Source organism: Plectropomus leopardus, chromosome 3, assembly GCF_008729295.1.
Source record: "Plectropomus leopardus isolate mb chromosome 3, YSFRI_Pleo_2.0, whole genome shotgun sequence".
Classification (NCBI taxonomy): domain Eukaryota; kingdom Metazoa; phylum Chordata; class Actinopteri; order Perciformes; family Serranidae; genus Plectropomus; species Plectropomus leopardus.
Window position 1 is genome coordinate 34334119 of NC_056465.1, and position 21102 is coordinate 34355220.

General features: G+C 41.8%; 2 protein-coding genes across 2 annotated transcripts in view; one reads left to right on the forward strand and one right to left on the reverse strand.

The window, feature by feature from the left end:
- The first annotated feature begins 397 nt into the window (after nt 1-397).
- On the forward strand, nt 398-10943 carry zbtb11 (zinc finger and BTB domain containing 11). Its single transcript, XM_042483845.1, has 10 exons — nt 398-958; nt 2559-2809; nt 2910-3141; nt 3954-4960; nt 5042-5359; nt 5525-5939; nt 8478-8595; nt 8684-8842; nt 9434-9609; nt 10128-10943. Exons 1-10 carry the CDS (start codon nt 646-648, stop codon nt 10667-10669), a joined length of 3531 nt encoding a protein of 1176 aa, XP_042339779.1. The 5' UTR covers nt 398-645; the 3' UTR covers nt 10670-10943.
- Nucleotides 10944-14364: 3421 nt separating this feature from the next.
- The window catches only part of tp63 (tumor protein p63), a 35932-nt gene continuing 29194 nt past the window's right edge, over nt 14365-21102 (reverse strand). The window contains exons 9-12 of the mRNA XM_042483681.1: nt 20388-20536; nt 19881-20025; nt 15958-16051; nt 14365-15859 (exon numbers count right to left, since the gene is read on the reverse strand). Coding sequence (XP_042339615.1) covers nt 15563-15859; nt 15958-16051; nt 19881-20025; nt 20388-20536 — 685 coding nt within the window. The 3' untranslated portion in view covers nt 14365-15562. The remainder of the gene's footprint in view (nt 15860-15957; nt 16052-19880; nt 20026-20387; nt 20537-21102) is intronic.

A 21102-nucleotide genomic window follows, 5' to 3' on the forward strand; every position in this document is an offset into this window, starting at 1 on the left:
CTAGATTCATATTATTTAATTTTTAAATGTATTATTATTATACCATATTTCTTTAATGATAGCTTTATTTATTTTATTTATATTATTTGTTGTTTATTACTGTATTCGTTATTTTTATTATTTTAAAAAAATACTTTAGAATATTTTTAAATTATCATTATTATTATTATTATTACATGTTAATTTATTATAGCTGTAAGGCTGTGAGCCAAGGCCTCCGGGATTTTATTTTTTGATTTATTATATTTATTATTATTATTACAGATTTCTTTGTTATAACTATATTTCTATTATTTTATTTTTGATTTTGCCCTCTTATGTTGTTATATCAGACTGTAAATTGTTATTAGTTTGCACATCGCGCCCTCTTGTGGCGGGAACGGTTCACGACGCGCTTCCGCCATCACTGACGCTAGTTCCGGTTGTGCAGCAGCCATTTTGTCTGTTCGGGCCTAACGGTTGCGAACTGCAGTTCCACCTTTGCAAACAATTTGAAATGTTGTTGTTTTTACTTTAATTTAACGCCGTTTAGCATCTGAGCGCCGCATAAAATTTCCGTCTCATTTTTCGAAGCCGGAGAGGGCCGCTCCTCTTCGACAGAGCGCCGTCAGAGAGCGTAAGATAAAGACGCGGCGTCAGCTGAACATGTCGAGTGAAGAAAGCTACTTGGCCATCATACGCTATCTGACCGATGAACGCGAGCCGTACGCGCCGGGGACGCCCGGGAACACCAAGAGGAAAATACGCAAAGCGGCGACATGTTACGTGGTGAGGAACGGGACTCTGTACTACCAGCGGCGGCTGAAGGGCCAGAATGAGTTCACGGAGCTGGAGGTGGTGCTGCAGGACGGCCGGAGGAAGGAACTAATCAACGACGCGCACATTATCACTGAAGGAGGGGAGCACCTGAACCAGCAGCTCACCTGGGAAACCATCTCCCAGAAGTACTGGTGGAGAGGTAACACGCTGGAAACACGTGACGATGATTTGACGTAATCTCTGTGTGGCTGTTTAATCCGCCTGAGAGCCGATGTAAACATAAAATCTCACAAATACCCTTCAGTTATTATTCTGTCTCCATCTAGTGGACAGTCAGGCGCTTTGTTTAGGTTAAACTCATTGATTTTGTTTTTTTTTTTCTTAATTTATTTATTAGTCGTGCTCAAAGACAGTAAAGTAACTGACGGAAAAGCACAGAAATTCAAATTTATATCTAGAGCAGATCAAAAAAGTGTTTTACAATAAAGAAATAATAGCAAAAATGCTTGAAACAGCTCAGAAAACGCAATAAAAGTAATTCAATTTTATTTGTTACAACAGATGATTCGGGTTATGTTCGAGATAAAAAAAAGTTCGATTTTGAGAATAAAGTTAAAAAAAGTGAGATAAAAGTTGTAATATTATTGGGAAAAAAGTCTAAATATTATGGGAGTGAAGTTATAGTTTTGCAATAATACATTGTAATTTTATGAGAATAAAATTGTAATATTTAATGGGCAAAAAGGTCTTAATATTATGAGAATGACGTTGTTGTTTTACAAGAAAAAAAGTTGTAATTTTATGAGAATAAAGTAATATTATGAGAATAATTCTCCAACACTATTGATACACATACACAGCAAAAATGTTAAAACAGCCTAGGAGAAACCAATAAAAATATCAATTTTATTTGTTACGACAGGGACTAGGGTCATGTTCTAGAAAAGAAGTTATTCCTGAAGGAAGAACAAATATTACAAGAAAAAAGCCTTAAAATTACAAGAATAAAGTCATAGCTTTACATGAAAAAAAAAAGTCGTAATTTTGTGAGAATAATGTTTTAATATCAGGGGAATAAGTCCAATATTACCCATCACTATATTTTCTTAATACACATACACAGAGAAAACGTTAAAAACAGCTCAGGGAAACACAACTTAAAAAACTAAATTGATTTTTTTTGTTGCGGCACGTGATTAGGGTCATGTTCAAGAAAAAATAAAGTTAGATTTCGAGAACAAAAGTAAAAATAAATAATTAGACATCATGAATTAAATGTCTTGATAATTTTCTTTTTAAATATTTTAAGAAAACGAGCTCTTGATAGCGTGCACTTTGGCGTTCCAAATTATTACACTGTATTATTTTAGGCAAAACTGTCCACGTTTTGTTTTGTAAAAAGAAAGTTGACACTGATCCACCTGTCTTGTATTATATGAAATAATTTGGGAATTATATTTTAAAGATAAGGATGGTGGTGTAGAAAAAGATAGGAAGAAGATAGGAACATGTATTTACATGTAAAAATGGGGCAGTTCAGATTGCAAAATAATTATTTATTATTAACGATTTAAGCAAAAATGACTGCCTCAAATGTCCATTTTTTAGTTTTTTGATAATAAATTTAATATTCTCAAAAACAAGCGATATGAAGATGTCACCTTGAGCTCAGAGTAATTATAACGGGTAAATATTTGGCTTATTAATGGATAATGAACATTATTTAAAGAAGTTTGGCGGCTCTAATTTTGATTGAAGGCGTTTTAAATGAAGCGTGACGCGTCCTTTGTCGCCCTCAGGTATCCTAAAACACGTCAAAGACCACATCAGAGAGTGTGCTCACTGTCAAAGCAGGCGCTGCGCTGATGACGGCGCCGGACATCGACTGTTCTCCCGGCCGGGGAGACGAAGGGCGGCTGCCAGCGCGAATGATGAAGAGGATGAGGAGGAGGAGGAAGAAGAGGGAGACGATAGTTTAGTTTTCACAGACTCCTCGTGTCAACTGAGACACAAATCGGCCAAGTCGACGGCAAAACACGAACTCGTCTTTGTACGTTTCACTTTGTTTTGTTCTTTCTTACGGTGTAATATCGTTTCCTCTGTAAATGAGTCTTTTCTTCACAGAGTTTTGTCGTTTTGGGTCTTTCCAGGTGGACAGTAAAGGTGAGGTGAATCAGTTCCTGCCCAAACACAGCCAGACGATGTTGGACAAACTCAACCAGCAGCGACTCAGCAATCAGTTCTGCGACATCACCCTGCTGATCGAGGGCGAGGAGTACCGAGCGCACAAATCTGTCCTGGCGGCGTGCAGCGAATACTTCAACGAGCTCTTCTTTGAGAAGGGGGCTGCCTCCACACACGAGGCCGTGGTCGACCTCTCAGGTGAGACTTTTGATTTGTGCTCAGAAAACATTGTGCACAGTTTTAACCTTTTTTTTATTTATTTTATTTTATTTTTCAATTTATATATTTTTTTATTTTATAGTGCTTTTGTTATTTAGACTCGAAGGATCATTGTGGGTGAGCCGTTATTTACAATGATTTCGAGCCGATGAAATGCAAAATTAACAAACAAAAATATAATAATAATAATAATAATAATAATAATAACAGATACTGAGTTTCATATAATGATTAGATAAAAAAGTTCCTACATTTCATTGTGGTTTTATACTCATATAAGATCCCCATCTTAAGATCATTTTTTAGGTTGTTTCATGGTGCAGAGGACTTAAAAGCTCTTTTTTTCCCCCAATTCAGTTCTGACTTTTGGCAAAACAAGATGCAAAAAGTCAGTGAACAGAGGTTTTAATTTCCATATCTTATATTCAAAAGAAAACATTAGTATGAAGGTTATTTTTTTAACAAGAATATCTTTGATAATAAATAGAAAAGTCAGTGATGAAGGCAGTGTGCGTATAAAGCAGGTCAGAGATCCACAGTTTGTGATGAATCTCAGCCCCATAATAAACGCTGCTCAGCATGTGAGGACAGTGAAAGTTAACGACGGGCAAAAAGACTCCACCGATTTCTGTTGCAAAAGAAAAGACTCGACTCTGAAATAAAAGCCAAGAAAAAACGTGATTTTTTTGCAGTTTAACTGGACGTTTGCTTAAGAGGACAAGTGATCAGCAATTAAAAACCCTCGATATTTAAAAGTACATATCAACTCATCCTCATCTTTCTGCCTCCAGGTTTCACCAAAGCCAGCTTCCTCCCGCTGCTGGATTTTGCGTACACGTCCATGCTCACGTTTAACTTCTGCATCATGGCAGACATCGCCAACCTGGCGCGGCACTTGCTGATGACGGAGGTGCTGCAGATATGCGAGTCTGTGCACAAGCAGGTGGAGGAGCAGAAGCTGACGGTGTATCAGAAAGGGGATGTGCACACGGTGGTGTCGAGCCAAATGGCGACTCAGGAGGGTTTAAGGAACGAGTCTGAAGCCTACATGGTCACCATCGAGTGTGACGGCCGCGCCGTGGTCACACAGGGTGGTGTCACGGTAACAGACGAGCCCTTAGCTCTTGTCGCGCCTGCTGAAGAGACGTACATCCAGCAGCCGATGACCGTTATCGCTGAAGCTGTAGAGGCGGTCAAAGAGCATCATGGGGAGGTGGGACAGAACGAGACGGTGACTCTGATCGCTCACGGCGGACAGGCCGAGCCGGGAGAGACCGTCACTCTTATCTCACGCAGCGCAGAGGGGATGGAGGCGGAGACGATGACTGTGGTCACCCACAGCGGACAGGCTGGAGCCAGCGAGTCTCTCGCCGTGGTGTCGGCCTGCCTGGCGATGGAGCAGCCGCAGGTCGCCGAAGCCGGAGCCTTTGTGATAAACGTGGACCCCGACAAAGTGAGCCCCTCGGAGGTCGTCAAACTGGCATCTGAAGCGGCAGTGGCGGCGTCCCCTCAGGAGAAGGTCGAACCAGCACCGGCACCACAGAAACGTAAACGAGGGCGTCCGGCCAAGGTGAAGAAGGTGGAGGAGGTGGAGGAGTACGTGCCTCTGGAGGAGGAGGATCCCTCTGCTGATGAAAGCCAGGCAGACAAGCAGGAGATGACGTCAGACGACCCCAACAAAAGACGACTCCGGCAGCGCTCTATAGCCGAGGGCGGGTATGCACGTTTGCATATGGGGCTGGAGGAAGAGGAGGAGGCAAAAAAAGGTTCCACCCCCCCGCGTGCTGCCACGCCAAAGGTACGTCTTTACATTTTAGTGAGGAATTACGCATGGTTGTTTTGAGGAATCTGTGATTTTAATTAAACAATGTGTTTTTAGGTGGTTCCGAGGCCCGGTAAGAGGGGACGACCACCAAAGCAGCCAGTGGAGACTCCGGGTGCCGAAGGACAGTCTGTGTCCGAGCTGGAGCCAGAGGCCGGCGCGGTGGAGAGCGTGACGATGGGAGAGCCAGACGCAGACGAGGCTGGGACGAAGGTGGCAGCGCCAGAGACCGGCGCCAAGCAGGACCAAACCCCTGCGGAGAGCGCCGTGGAAGGAGAGCACACGTGCTCAGAGTGCGGCATGTCCTTCCAGAGACGCTACTCTCTCATCATGCACTCGTTAAAACACGAGAAAGCTCGAGGTTACAAGTGCAGCGTGAGTATTGTCAGCCAACATGTTGCATTTAATTACTAATGTTATATTTTAGGGTGGTAACAAAGCACAAAAAGAGTCACAGTGCCGTACAGCAGGGATAAAAACAAAATATTTATCCTTATATTGTGAAAATGTTCTGATCATTACGTTTTTGTGTCCTTGTAGCTGTGCAGTAAGGAGTTCCAGTACGCCGCCTCTCTCCGCGCCCACCTGGCCCGCCACAAGCAGCAGAGCAGCCAGCGAGCGCCCATCCCCAAACCCTCAGCGGAGCAGAGCTCCGAGGGCAAGGCGGACAGCGAATTGGATGATAAGACTTCGTCGCCACACACCAAAAGAGAATTTGTGTGCGACATCTGCGGGAAGACGCTTCCGAAGCTCTACTCTCTGCGGATCCACATGCTGAATCACACGGGCGTGCGGCCTCACTCCTGCAAGGTCTGCGGCAAGACGTTCGCCCACAAACACAGCCTGAAGATGCACCGCGCGCTGCACGACGTCACCAAACAGTTCCAGTGTGAATACTGCAAGAAGTCGTTTGTGAGCAAGCGGAGCATGGAGGAGCACACCAGCCTGCACACAGGTCAGTGACGCAGCCTCAAAGGTCATCACCCTCAAAGGTCATCACCCTTACAGGTCATCACCCTCAAAGGTCATCACCCTTACAGGTCATCACGCTCAAAGGTCATCACCCTCAAAGGTCATCACCCTTACAGGTGAAGCTTGTAGGATTTAGGGGGTTTTGGTGGCGTCTAATGTTGAATTGCAGGTTGTATACATGAGGAAAAACGTAATTTGTGATTTATTTAAGAAAAGACAATATACATGAATCCACATTTAAAAAAATGTAAATGCACCCAAGTTGGCAAGGGAGTTTTCATCTAAAAGTAAGAGTATGTACCTGCACACTTACTCCATGCCACACAAGTTTAATGAAAACAAAATTTCGATCCTACTTAGATCTAAGAAAAATCAAAACTTTTTTCTTCATGTACGCTGTTTTGACAACCTTGCACCTACATAATGTGCGTGTAATTACTCTCCCTCAACTCAAGTTGCAGATTGCAACCGGCTAAAACTTCTCATTAAGATTCCTTCAGTGTTTATTGTTCAGGAGGTTTTTTAGGAGCCGAAATATGTGCAAATGTCTCTTGCTCTCCAAAACAGTGATACAAAAATGGCTTATTATAAAGTAATAAAAAAAACATCAATTCTCATTATCAGGTGATTATAAACTAAAGTGAATGTACTCATAATATTATTTTTAATTTCTGTCATTATATCCCCCTAAAAGCTACATACTGAACCTTTGAGGGGCCCTTCACCCAAATTACAATTTGGTGCCATTTTCTGCCATGCAGACAGTTTAGTTTCAGTTTGTCCAGTTTTCCTTTGCTACATAAAAAATACACTGAAAATAATCAAGTGTTGTAGAAACAAAAGTTTGAATGAAAGATGAAACCTTCGAGCCTCAGGCAGGAAGGTTTTACTCTTCTTATCCTCCATCTCTGAGTTTTATCTGTGAGGCTTGTTGGTACGTTTTTATTAGAATTTAGCACCAACGTGTTAAACTCATGTTGTTATATAAGACTTCCTCTTCCTCTCTATTTGTGAGCAAGTTTCATTCACAAAATTGTTACCTAATAGTAAAAAATACATATTTAACTTCACACAGCGAAGCATAAAGTTCTGTTCAAGCAGTTGCACCCTGAAAGAATTACAAAATGTAAAAAGTCCATCTGCCAACAAAATGTCATCAAAGCTGCGCTGTAGTGCAGCAGAGATAAAGAGAGAAAAGTCAGACACTAAGAACATGCCGTTAAAACGAGTGGGTGTGCGTTCAACGTCACAGAGAATATTATCCAGCAGGTGATGTTACGCTGTCGGGTACATCGTGTTCCCGTGGACGGTGACTCGCGTACAGAGCCCGAGGCAGCTGTCAGACTGTGAGAACAGCTAATGAACTGTACCAGTTGCCAGGTAAAAATATGCCAATAAAATAAAAACACAGAACGTTTCCACGATGATGTGGTGAGAAGAAGATTAATTGATGTGTAACTTCAGTTGTTTTTTTAACCTGGTCTGTATTTTCCCACGATTTTGTGTCTACGTGATGAAAGGGAACAGCGGTTTCTGAAATTGGTCCAGTAGTGAGCGAGAGCGCTGCAGCAGGGAAACAGACTGCAGCTGTCACTTTATGGCGTTTAAATGTGCTTGTTTTTGACAGTGACAGGCTCAGATCGTCACTCAAACTGTCTGAAAACTTTACTGTAAGAAGAAAAAGACCTTTTGTGAAAGAGTAAGATCCTTTTTTTAACCAGAAACAGTCCCAAAATCGCATCGCGAAACCCATCAAATAAACTGTGGTTTTATCAGCGTAAAACACACCTCATTCAAAGTCAACAGGAACAAAATTCGGCAAATTAAAATCATCTTAGTTCATCTTTCCACTGTTCCAGCAATCATCAGCTCTGGTTTAAATAAACCCTTAATTTTCCCGCTTCGATATGAAAACATGCTGACTCTACACAAGCTACGATTATAGTTTATTTAAATGACGTCTGGTGAGTTTGGCGATGGTGATTTAGAAAAGTACACAATTAAATATTAAAAATTGCTAATGGAACAATGGCCAAGCACCAGGGAGAAGGAAACAATGCATTTGTAAAGAAAAAAAATAAAGTATGTGAAAGTATAAAAAGTATAGAACGGTATAAAAAGTTCCTAAAAATACTAAAGAAACTCATTTTTGTTGCATTATGCAGAAATAATCTGCTCTAGAAATAGAAACTTCCTGATTTTTATCTGCTGTTCTGTTCTGTGATGGTTGTGCATGAATATAATATGAAATCAAACATTTCACTGGGTCAGGCGTCGTTAGTTTATTTAGTGAGGGTCCTTTAAGGCAAGACGGTGGAAACCACAGAAACATGGGAAAAAAAGGTCCATGTTTTAAAATACTGAACCTGCTTTTTAAAACATGTAGAATGTTGAAAGAAAAAAAGCACATCAGGATGCACCCTGATCTCAGGAATATTTATTATATTTACCTTTTCACAGAAGTCTTTAAATTCAACCAGATATTTGCAGCTGTTTTCACCATAAACCATGAATACTGCAGGTGAATCGAAGTACCTTTGCAACACGTGCGGAGCGACTTTCCACCGAGCCTCAGCTTTGAGCAAACACCTGAAGAAGCACCAGCCCAAACCCGACGTCCGTCCGTACGCCTGTAATCAGTGAGTAACCGTCCTCCTCTCTTTAACGAAACAAATAACGCAAGTTCAGCGGGAGGAGCCGTTTACTGAGACGACGTTTTTCCCGCAGCTGTGATAAAAGGTTCTACGAAGCCAAAGATCTCCAGCAGCACATGAACAAGCACATGGGCCTGAAGCCGTTCCAGTGTCAGGTGTGTGGGAAGTGCTACAGCTGGAAGAAGGACTGGTACTCGCACGTCAAGTCCCACAGTGTGGCCGAGCCGTTCAAGTAAGTCCAACAAACGGAAAGTATACACTTGTGCTTTTTTTTTAACAATCTCGGGGCACGTTAACGTTCAGGTAAGCTGCGTTTACGCTGCGAGTTTCAGCTGCTGACGTTAGATTGAGATTGATAGATGAGGGTAGACGTAGATTTTGATTCAGAGGGCTAAAATGTGATTTTGAAATGATTGAGTTTTATATACGTGATTTATTTTTCTGGTTGTGTGACTGCTTTTAAAGGGAGACGCCACATGTTAAAATGTTTTTCATGCAGTGGTTGATTTTTTTAACTTTCTGCAAACAAAAAACTTATTTTGCTTCCATCACGTGTCCACTTTCAGGCTGGTGGAAGGAAAACATCCAAAATACACGTCTAAGTGAAGTCAAATTAAAATTTGGGCCTTTATCCGGCTCCGTAGATCAGCAGTCAGGAACAAACCACAGGTCTTAACATTTTTTAAAGGCTAACACAACGTTGAGAATGGGTTTTAAATTCCCGAATATCGACTTTGCTGCTCCGAGAAATCGTCTTTTGGGGAGAGTGGAGATGCATCATCCAGGTTCGGCGATCCGCGTCATGTTTTATTTGCGTCCTCAGATGTAACGTGTGCGGGAAGGAGTTCTTTGAGAAGGCTCTGTTCAGGAGGCACGTGAAGAAAGCCACTCATGGGAAGAAAGGACGCGTAAAGCAGAACCTGGAGAGGGAGTGTGAGCAGTGCGGACGAAAGTTCACGCAGCTCCGAGAGTACAGACGCCACATCAACAACCACCAGGGTAAGACTCCCGCTGTGACGGGAACAGTCTACATCCTGGAGTGCTTCTGTGTTTGTAGAAGCTCTTTTTTGTGATCACCTGCACGAGCACTTTTATAGAAAGCCCAGGAGTTTGAACATTGACATCTATTTATGGAAATGTTTTATTCTTGTTTTTTTATTTATTTAAACATAAGTTTAAAATGCAAACGTAAATATGCCACTGTTAACAGGATTTCTGACTCACATCCTTCGTCCCTTGTTATCTAACAGAGTAGCAATAAAGAAAAAAAAGTGGTTAAGAGGAGATTTCAATTGCCTAAAAATATTATGATGTTATTTTAAAGCCAAGTCGCCCTGCCCTAGTCTCTGCTACTATTACACTCCTTAACAGTACTATGTATTTTTCGTCTAATTGTGGACGTGTTGGTTACTTTTGTGTAATGTTTGTATTTATTTCTCTGCTGGCTGTGCAAAAAAAATTCCTCTCAGGGAAATAAAAAAGTTAACTTTGATTTTTCTTTTCCCCGTCTCCTCTAGGAGTGAAGCCATTTGAGTGTCTGACTTGCGGCGTGGCGTGGGCCGACGCCCGCTCTCTCAAGCGTCACGTCCGCACGCACACAGGAGAGCGGCCGTATGTATGCCCCATGTGCCAGGAGGCTCACATCGACGCGCGCACCCTACGAAAACACATGGCCAAGTACCACGGGGACAACCTGCCCGGGAAGATCATGCTGGAGAAGGACACCCTCCAGTTCCACAACCAGGGCACCCAGGTGGAGCACGCAGTCAGCATCCTGGCGTCGGAGCTCCCTCCGGAGCTCCGGCCGGCCCAGCAGCCGCCCTCAGAGCAGATAGAGACGGTGCTGATCACCGAGGAGACGGTGGAGGCCGTTGAGGCTGTGCAGGCCGTCCAGGCCGTGAGCGACGGCTCGGTGACGACGCTCTCCGATCAGGGCATCATGCAGGTTGTGAACTATGTCCTGGCGCAGCAGGCCATCACGGGCGGCAAGCTGGAGGAGGCTCCCGAGGTGATTCAGACGATGGAGGTGGAGGTCGCTCACGTGGCCGAAGTGGAGTAATTTTGTGCGAGACACCCGGACTCCCGCTCAGACTGATCAGATTGTTTCTCAGAGTCTGTACAAAATGTAACAGAATGTAAAAAGATGACTATTTTTCTGTGAATGTAAATACCGTTAGTGAACCACGGGTGAAGTATTCGCTGTGCGTTGGATGGGTTGTGTGTGCAGATACATTCACATGTCTTCGTTTTATGTAAATAGCTTGTGCATTGTAACAAGATCGATGAGTTACAAATCGTCCTCAGGAGAAATAAAGGTAGAGCGGAAGACAGCACTTTGGCTAAATGTGTTCAGTCTTGTGCGCACATCTTCACTTTTTTCTTTTGCCGATGGAGAAAAGTGTCTTTACACGGCCGTGGGTGCTTTACTCCCGAGTGTCCGTGTAAATGAGAGAGCAAACAAATGTTGGTGATTTTACCGACTCCAGTATCCTGCTGCCATGTCCACAGGAACATATACAACATATATAACATCACATTTTAAATTTAATAAAGTACCTTCACATGTAAGTGTCAATAGTGTTTGGAACTGCAGAAGAAATTATTCAATGCAGCCACACAGCAGAGCAACTTTGGATGTTAATTTCAAATATATTTGAAAACGCGCTTGGTATATTGCATATATGTAGAACATTGTAAAAAAATATGAAAAAGTAGAGAGTCGCTCTGTTACCTAACAATGTATGTGATAAAAAATACATGTCTGTAAACGTCTAAGCAAAATGACATTTTTAGATTTTTCATATATCGAAAAACTGAATTATATAATTAAGAATATTAAGTAACTAATAATGAAACAAATTCAAGTATTTGTCCCACCAATGCCAAGCAGATGCCTGAGAGAGTCACTGGATGCCAAAGCTGCATCAGTGTCCTAATGCCAGAGGATACTTCTAGACACCACAGAGTGCCACAGCGTGCCTCTACCTGCCACAGAGTGCCACAGCGTGCCTCTACCTGCCATAGAGTGCCACAGCGTGCCTCTACCTGCCACAGAGTGCCACAAGGTGCCTCTACCTGCCAGAGTGCCACAGCGTGCCTCTACCTGCCACAGAGTGCCACAGCATGCCTCTACCTGCCACAGAGTGCCACAGCGTGCCTCTACCTGCCACAGAGTGCCACAAAGTGCCTCTACCTGCCAGAGTGCCACAGCGTGCCTCTACCTGCCACAGAGTGCCACAGCGTGCCTCTAGCTGCCAGGGTTCACTGTTAAAACCTAGTTCTCGGGGCTCCCTGAGTGTGTCTTTGTTAGTCATGGTCTTTGAGTCTTTGTTTTAGTTTAGTTTAGCTACCTACACTGGCACTCTGTGGCAGGTAGAGGCACTCTGTGGCAGGTAGAGGCACTCTGTGGCAGGTAGAGGGATGCTGTGGCACTTACAGCCATGCTTTGGCACTCTGTCGCAGGTAGAGGCACGCTGTAGCACTCTGTGGCAGGTAGAGCCACACTGTGGTATTCTATGGCAGGTAGACCTACGCTGTGGTACTCTGGCAGGTAGAGCCGAACCATGGCGCGTCTCTGCGAGCTATTCTATGTGGTTTTCGCCCATTTTTGGGAGGGGTCAAATTTTGACTTTTTTCGCATACTATACTATTGCCTTTTTTTTCCAGCCATTTTTTCGACGCGCTAAATTCCAAGGTTTTTGGCCTTTTTTGCCCTTTATTCCCACTTTGCACACCATGGCGCGTCTCTGATAGCTATTCTATGTGGTTTTCGTCCATTTTTGGGAGGGGTCAAATTTTGACTTTTTTCGCATACTATACTATTGCCTTTTTTTTTCCGGCCATTTTTCCGACGCGCTAAATTCCAAGGTTTTTGGCCTTTTTTGCCCTTTATTCCCACTTTGCACACCATGGCGCGTCTCTGCGAGCTATTCTATGTGGTTTTTGGCCATTTTTGGGAGGGGTCAAATTTTGACTTTTTTCGCATACTATACTATTGCCTTTTTTTTTCCGGCCATTTTTTCGTCGCGCTAAATTCCAAGGTTTTTGGCCTTTTTTGCCCTTTATTCCCACTCTGCACACCATGGCGCGTCTCTGCGAGCTATTCTATGTGGTTTTTGGCCATTTTTGGGAGGGGTCAAATTTTGACTTTTTTCGCATACTATACTATTGCCTTTTTTTTTCCGGCCATTTTTTCGACGCGCTAAATTCCAAGGTTTTTGGCCTTTTTTGCCCTTTATTCCCACTTTGCACACCATGGCGCGTCTCTGCGAGCTATTCTATGTGGTTTTGGCCATTTTTGGGAGGGGTCAAATTTTGACTTTTTTCGCATACTATACTATTGCCTTTTTTTTTCCGGCCAGTTTTTCGACGCGCTAAATTCAGAGGTTTTTGGCCTTTTTTGCCCTTTATTCCCACTTTGCACATCATGGCGCGTCTCTGCAAGCTATTCTATGTGGTTTTTGGCCATTTTTGGGAGGGGTCAAATTTTGACTTTTTTCGCATACTATACTATTGCCTTTTTTTTTTCGGCCATTTTTTCGACGTGCTAAATTCCAAGGTTTTTGGCCTTTTTTGCCCTTTATTCCCACTTTGCACACCATGGCGCGTCTCTGCGAGCTATTCTATGTGGTTTTCGGCCATTTTTGGGAGGGGTCAAATTTTGACTTTTTTCGCACATTCTAGTATTGAATATACTATAGAATAGCTGTAGCACGAGGTTCAAACGACCCAAAGATGTTTGGACAGCATGCTATAGTATGACATTTGAAGAAAATGTCATACTATAGCATGTTGTTCAAAATCGCTGAAAAATGAACAAAGTTGCAATGTCATACCAGAGCACATTGTCCAAAATTGCATCAAATTGTCATACTAAAGCAATTGCAATTGTTGAAATTGCGTCAAAATGTCATGGTATAGCATGACATTCAAATCCGCGCCAAATGTCATACTGTAGCATGTTGTTTAAAATAGCGTCAAATTCTCATAAAATGACGTCATCCAAAATCGAGCCAAAATGTCACATAATAGCATGCCTAAAATCACAACAATCTCATACTATAGCACATTGTCCACAATTGCGCCTAAAAGTCATAACATAGCATGTCGTCCAAAATCGAGCCAAAATGTCATATAACAGCATGTCGCCTAAAATCGCAACAATGCGATACTACAGCATGTCGTTCATGATCGTGTCAAAATCTCATACAACAGTATGCGGTTTAAAATCGCAGCAATTTCATACTGTAGCACGTCGTTCAAACGACCCAAACCCAAAGTAAAGATATCAGTTCAGTTTGTTTTTCAGCAATTTTGAGTGACATTATGACATTCTGGCGCAATTTTGAACGACATGCTGTAGCTTGAGTTTTTGGCGCAATTTTGGACGAGTTTTTTTTTCAAAATGTCATACTGTAACATGTTGCTCCAAATCGCAAAAAAACAAACATACTGAACTGACATCTTTACTTCGGGTTTGGAGAATTAATACTCATAATTGTTTTAACATACAACTTGAATGCTATTTTTTAAAAGTTACTATTTTCAGATTTGATAAAGCAAAGTTGGAAAGTATGTTTTGTAAAACCATACTTCCCATACGTTAGCATTTTTATGACTTTTAGAAGAATGATTTCAGACATTTTAACTCCAATCAAGGTCTTATCTTTAGATCAATGAAATCAAGGCCTTCTAAGATTTTGTAAGGATCCGTAGGGAACCTTGCACCTAAAATAATTTGACGCTAAGGCCTAATAACATGCAATACAGCAATTATGGATATTTATTTCAGATTTATATCAAAATACCCTTGGCATATTGCAACATATTTACAATACATTGTACAAAAATATGAAATTGCAGATTGTCTCTGCTTTCTAACAATCCTGGTTACTTGACAAAAAGTTGACAATGGGCTCCTGGCTACTACAGAGTTTACACAAACTGCATGTACTCTGAGTTAATACAAACATTGTTCTTACTGGTAAGGCCACCAGGTAATATTCACATCAGTACGCTTTGTTCCATGATGAAAATCATGCATTTTCTTAAGGGAGACTTTCAAAAAAAAAAAAAAAAAAAAAGAATAAAGAAAAGGACTATACAAATTTATATACACTTATAGCAGGTTTTGGGCAGTTTTAAAATGAAATACACCTCTACCAAAACATGGTTCATGAATTTAAGAAAAAAAAAACTTGTGCTAACCATCCGCTGCAAGAGCAAACAGCTGCTCTTTAATGCTATCACGACCACTTTTGTACAGCAGGAACAAGAACACAAAAGGACATCAGTCATAGTATTTTACGGTAAAACACTGGGTCAAGAGCATTAGGCCTATATGTGGCTACATCAAATGAACGACCATCTGTCACTGAAAACATACTTCACAACCTGACACAAAAAGGTGATGCGTTGGTCTCACAACAGACATAAAAAAGCAAAATATAGAGGACACAGCAGAAAAACAAAATTGCCCATCAACTGACATAATACTTCTGACAGGAAATGTTTGAAATGTTTACAATCAACGCTGACTTTTGCCACAAATGAAAACCAGTGTACCTGACCAACGAGTACAACCGAAAACAAATAAAAAAACAAAAAACACTTTAGCTCTGGCCCATAGCAGAAATATAAGCCCTAATAAGCCCTCTAATGTTTCCAGTCATGCTTAAAAAATGGGAATGAATCACGAACAGTTAAACAACTCAAAGCTTGAAATCCTCAGCATTTCTTAAGTGCTCTCAAGAAATTAGAATAAAATGCACCTTTGCTCAACACCGATTATTTCTCCTCGGCGATAACGAAAACCGGAAGAAGAATGAAAATAAGTGCACTTCTATTTGAATGTGATTTTTTTTTTTTTTTTTTTTTTTTTTGGCGCTAATACCAGAAATGTTCCAACAGCAGGCGTGAAATGAAAAACATCGAGAGCGAGACGGAGGTCGTCTTACTCGCCCTCCTCCTTGATGCGCTGCTGTTTGTTGCGGCGAGAATCCAGGTCGAAGGAGAAGTCGGACCACTCGTCGCGCGGCGGGAAGGAGATGGTCTGGCGCAGGGTGAAGCGCACGGCGTCGATGACGCGCTCGCCCCGGGCCTCGGAGGAGCCCACGCTGACGGTGGAGGCCCCGCTGGTGGTGCGCACTATGTGGGGGGGTGGGGAAAAATCCATGGCCTGTCGGTGCTCCATGATGCCCTTCCAGATGAGGTGCTGGAACTCGGCGGGGATCTTCAGCCTGGACAGGTCCTAATGGTCATTACACAGGGGAGCGTTAGTATTCGCAGGGGGAGCCACTCTTCTCTCTAACCCATCAAATGACTCGTGTTGGATAGGCAAGGGCTCACCTCCATGTTATAGTTCTCAATCTGGTAGATGTTGGTTAGGCCTTGTGCTGTGAAGTAGTCCAGGCAGCCTGCGCAGCCCAGCCGAATAAGGAAGCTGCGGGAGGAAGGGAGGAGAGGAGGCGTAAAAGGTCGAACAATCAGGGCTCCCACACATTTTTTCATTTCCTTTCAAGGACCCATAATAAAGGTTTTTGGGGTTTTTTTTTTGGCCATTCTTGTTTGGTGTTTTTCAGTTCAAACTCTGTTCAAACATTTTAGCTCGCTGGCATACAGAGAGGGAGAGAAGAACCGAGAGAATAAACGACAAAACGTATGCCAAAAAAAAAAAAAAAAAACCCTTTTCATGGACAAAGTTTTCCATGATTTTTCAAGGACCCCAAATAAAGTTTTTTTTCTCGCCCAACTGGCATTTTACAATTCAAACTCTAATCAAACATCGTTTCAGCAGCTTGCAGGGAGAGAAGAATCCGGAGAGGAAATGACAAAACGTTCCTACATATTTTCATAGACGAAATTTCAGATTCAAACTAATATTATACAACAAGTAGTTCTAGCAAGTAGCATCTGATTGGTCCAAAAGACTTTTAAAAAGTGCTCAAATGTGCATAACAGCACTAAGATTACGCCGCCGTCTAGAAAAATAGCTCCAGGAGACATGAAATTATTACCGCAGTAATAGAAGTAGGTGTCAGCAGCACGTACTACATCACTGCCACTATACTGAAGTATATGAAGTATATGAAGTAACTATACGAAGACTTAAGTTTATAAGTACAGTTGAACAAATGGCCGCCGCCTCACTAATCGAGTAAATTATAAACTAACGCAAAAACGACAACCTGCATAAACCACCACGTGCTGTGCAGATGTGCATAAATACGGACAAAAAAGTGACATTTGTGTGTGTGACCACAAAAACCGCTAACTTAAACCACTCAGTGCAGATCTAAGCATGATGGGAAATACAGGCTAAGTGATTGGGACTGCAGTGAAACGTGAAAGGCTAGATAACATTTTATGAATTTTGGAAGTGATGATACTTCCATCTTTTTTTCATTAATTTTGACTTTTGGACTTTACCTTGCTCTTGAGTTTTTGGAAATGTTTGTCATCCGCTGGCATCCTCCATCAGCTGTGCCGTGACACGGAGCTACTAGCTTAAAAGTTCCGGTAAAGTTTGAGAGTGTAATCGCTAAATTTGTAAATGTAAAATGTTTTTTTGTCCACAGAAATCTAAGTCGTAACAAAACTGAGCGAGCTGAGCATTTCTGTGTTTTTATATTCTGTATTTATTTAGTTCGATGTCTTGAAAGTATCAGCACAACGGTCCAGCGGACGGAAGATGGACGAGAAAACGTATTTGTTGTTATAGCGTTACGAAGTTATAGCGTATTGTTTTTCCAGAATTTGTCAGACTCCGTGTGTTTCCATGGAAACGGAGATAACAGTTGCTAAAAGCTTTGAGAGCTAATTGCCTAAAACATGAATATATTTTCATTATACCTTTTTATTTTGTTGGTAATAGTTGTATAATCGTAATATTACTCTCGAGTTTGCGCTCAAACGTCTTTCGAGCACTTCAGCGATGCTTGCGGACCGCGTCACTGTCGTGCGCCAAAGACCCTCGAGTGTATTATTGCTTAATTCAAACATAACTTCAGCAAACAGTGTTAACGCTGTCACACACACACAACGCACAGAAGAGCTACGTTAAATCGGCAGCTACAGAAAACTCATTTGCTGTCGTTTTACATGAAGTGGAAAGTTATCCACGAAAGATTATTGTAACAATCATCGTACACAACAAACTTCCATGACTTTTCCTGCCCTTCATGTTTGACATTTTTCAGGCCAAACTCTAACGAAACATCTTTTCAGTGAGCTGGCATACAGAGACGGAGAGAGGAACCCAGGGCGAAAATGCCGAAATGCACACGAAAATCACAGGAAATTCAAACATAATTTCAGCTTATGAAGAAACACACGTTAACAAAATAATGTCACAAAATACGTTACAACGCCAAACTCATTTGCCGTTATTTAAAATTTCATGACTTTTCCATGATTTTGATCCATTTCATCACTTTTCCAGGCCTGGAAAATGTGATTATGAAACTCAATGACTTTTCCAGGTTTTCCATGACCGTGGGAACCCTAAACAACCAAACCGCCGGTGACCATCAGTGTCCTACATAAGACTTTGCCAGACCTGCTTGAACATCGTTTTCATCAGTTTTCAACAGAAAAGCAAGCGCAGTGTTTTTTTTCTATAATGTACCCCCGTTTGAAATATTTCTGGGTAGAAACACAGTGAGCAAACATGAGCGCAGAGTGAGCGGACATATTCAAATGAACTTCACAGAAAGTTTACTGGGTTAAAATCGCAGACTCCACCTTTAAAATAAAATGGGTACTTGTGGCAAATCACATATTGAAAGTGCATCAAAAATATTAATAAATTCAAAATAATTTCAGTTTTTTTGTACGATTTCAGGCCTTCAGGTTTGCCATCATTTAAGTGTATTTTTATATATAATCTTATGGGTTTTTTTTGGTCTCCAACAAACAATGCAAAACAATTAAAGCCATTTATATACGCCTTTATGCAAAAAAACTCTCCTGTTTGGTCCAGGACACAAGACCGCTGAGAGATTTTTTTAAGGTGTGTACTTTCTTTCTGCAACATTTGAATGTTAAAATAAATTAAAAGGCCGTCCAAACCAAGAACGATAACGATGTGAGCATCCACACTGATGAGCGATGACGTCCTGTAGCGTCACGCTCCAGCTGTGTCTCCCTGTAGATTGGGACGGATTTTGATTGGCTGTCGGTGTTTTTATCGTTCATCAAATAGCTCTTAAAGTGCTCCCAACGATACTATTTGCTGCTGTCGTTGTTGTTGTTAAAGTTGTGGTGTGGACGGCCTTTAATTTTCCAGATCAAGGCAAAAGGATTCAAGGATCCTGGACTCTGGATCAACCTCTCAGACAACATCAGGAGAGCTGGCTCTGTATCTTTGATTAATTCTCTCCTAAAAACACAATATTTTTTATTCAGGGTTCGCACACTTTTTTAAAAAAAAAAATCAATACATTTCCATGACTTTGAGGCAAACTTTTAAGACCACAAATTCTCTGAAATAAAAATGTTTTTTCCCCATGACGATGTAACAGCTTTTTTAAATATATATATATATATATATTTAAAAAAGCTGTTACATCGTCATGGGGAAAAAACATTTTTATTTCAGAGAATTTGTGGTCTTAAAAGTTTGCCTCAAAGTCATGGAAATGTATTGATTTTTTAAAAAAAAGTGTGCGAACCCTGAATAAAAAATATTGTGTTTTTAGGAGAGAATTAATCAGTGGGACAAACAACTTTAAAGGGCTGTATTTTGTAGTTATTTTACTGCTTTTAAAAAAAAATTGGCGATTATTTTTATTTGAACATTTTTGGCAGTTATTGAAGAAAAAAAATGTTTTTCTTCATGTTATGCTTTTTTTTCCCCATGAAATTTTGTTGATGATTTTTAAAGAATTAGAAGTTGTTGTTTTTTTAAAATCACCAAGAAATACGCCATTTATCAGTCAGAAACAGAAATAACTATTGGATTTTCAAATTTCATCATGTGTTCTTATGCAGATTTATGAAACAAAATTCCATGACTTTTCTAAAACTCTCAAGGTATATTTACCTTTCTAAGACTTTATTTCAGGTTTTTCATGACCCCATTTATGATTTTATTGAATTTTGTTTTGTGCTTTCAAAAACATTTGTTTTTTTTTATTTCATTGCACATTGTTTTAAACATTTCTCGGTTCTGTCTTTGTTAAGTTGTTCTTAAGAGCGATCATCTTTGAGTTTTGAGCTGAAATCAGGGAAAAAGAAGATGTAAATGTATCTGCTGTGGTCTGGGAAGGTACCTGGAGATGCTGCTGTCCATTGGGTATGGAGGAGGGGGAGTACAGTGGGAGGAAGGCACCAGGGGTAGCTGCTGCTGCAGTGCGTGTGTGGGACTCAGTGAACTCATGTCGTTCATGGGGATGTGAGTGCCCATCATAGGAGTCACTGCAGAGACAAAAGCAGCTACTGTGAGCTTTCTTTGACTGCTCTGCCATTTAGAGATTATGTAACTGGGGGGGGGGGGGGGGGGGGGGGGGGGGGGGGGGGGCACATGCAGAGGTTACTCTCACCATGACACATAATGCATCATAACAGGTCCTGCGGGAGAGTCTCACAGGGATCACATTCTTTTTTTGAGGAGGAAGCGGTCTGTCATGAGGTGGGGCTGAGAGGTGCTCAGGTCCCCTCCTGCCTGCCCGGACATGCAGACTTTTTATACAATGAGCCCACGAGGGACAGAGCGACCGGCGGAGAGGGGGGGTACGGCGTGAGATAGACAGGAAGAGAAACAAAGGGAGCACACTTACTGTCAGTCAGGCCTCCAGTCATGCTGGATGGGGTGAGCGTGTTGCGCTGCTGGGGGTTGATGAGCTGGCTGACGGAGGGCAGCTTGTTGACTTTGCCGGTTTGAGTCGGGGAGCAGGAGCCGTAGGAGGGCTGAGACGGCATGGAAGTCCTGGAGCGGGAGACAGGAAGTGACAGGACGTTAAAACCAGCAGCACTCATATCTAAAGACAACAGCCTAATCTGTATTCTCCTGTAATGGAACTAATAACAAAAACATCACTGAAAACAGCATTTTACCATAACTGAATTTAATATTTGGGCCCATGAAGAGGGTTCCCTCTCATATGCCCATTTACCAGCAAAATTGGCGCGATTAAACTCAGCTAGCAATAGGATATAGACTGCTTAACACTGCCGGTAGAGCAGAGGTGTGTACGCGGCTCTGCAGCAGACCAGTTTGCATTTCTGTGTGGGGGGGACCGCAGAAGAGTAGAGAGCAGCGTGGACAGAGGTCCGTGAAAACTTAACGATGGTTACTTTATATCTCTCTGACTTCTTCAGTCTCGCTTTCAAATTCAGTGCAGACTAATTTGGATCGATGTTTGAACGCCACTTAGGTGGAGACGAACGAAAGCACGTCCACCTGAGCGTTGTGTTTCCATCAATGGTAATCAGAGCCAAAGGCGATAAATACCCGTGAGTACTGCAGTCACGCTGGAGTGGACTGTACACTTC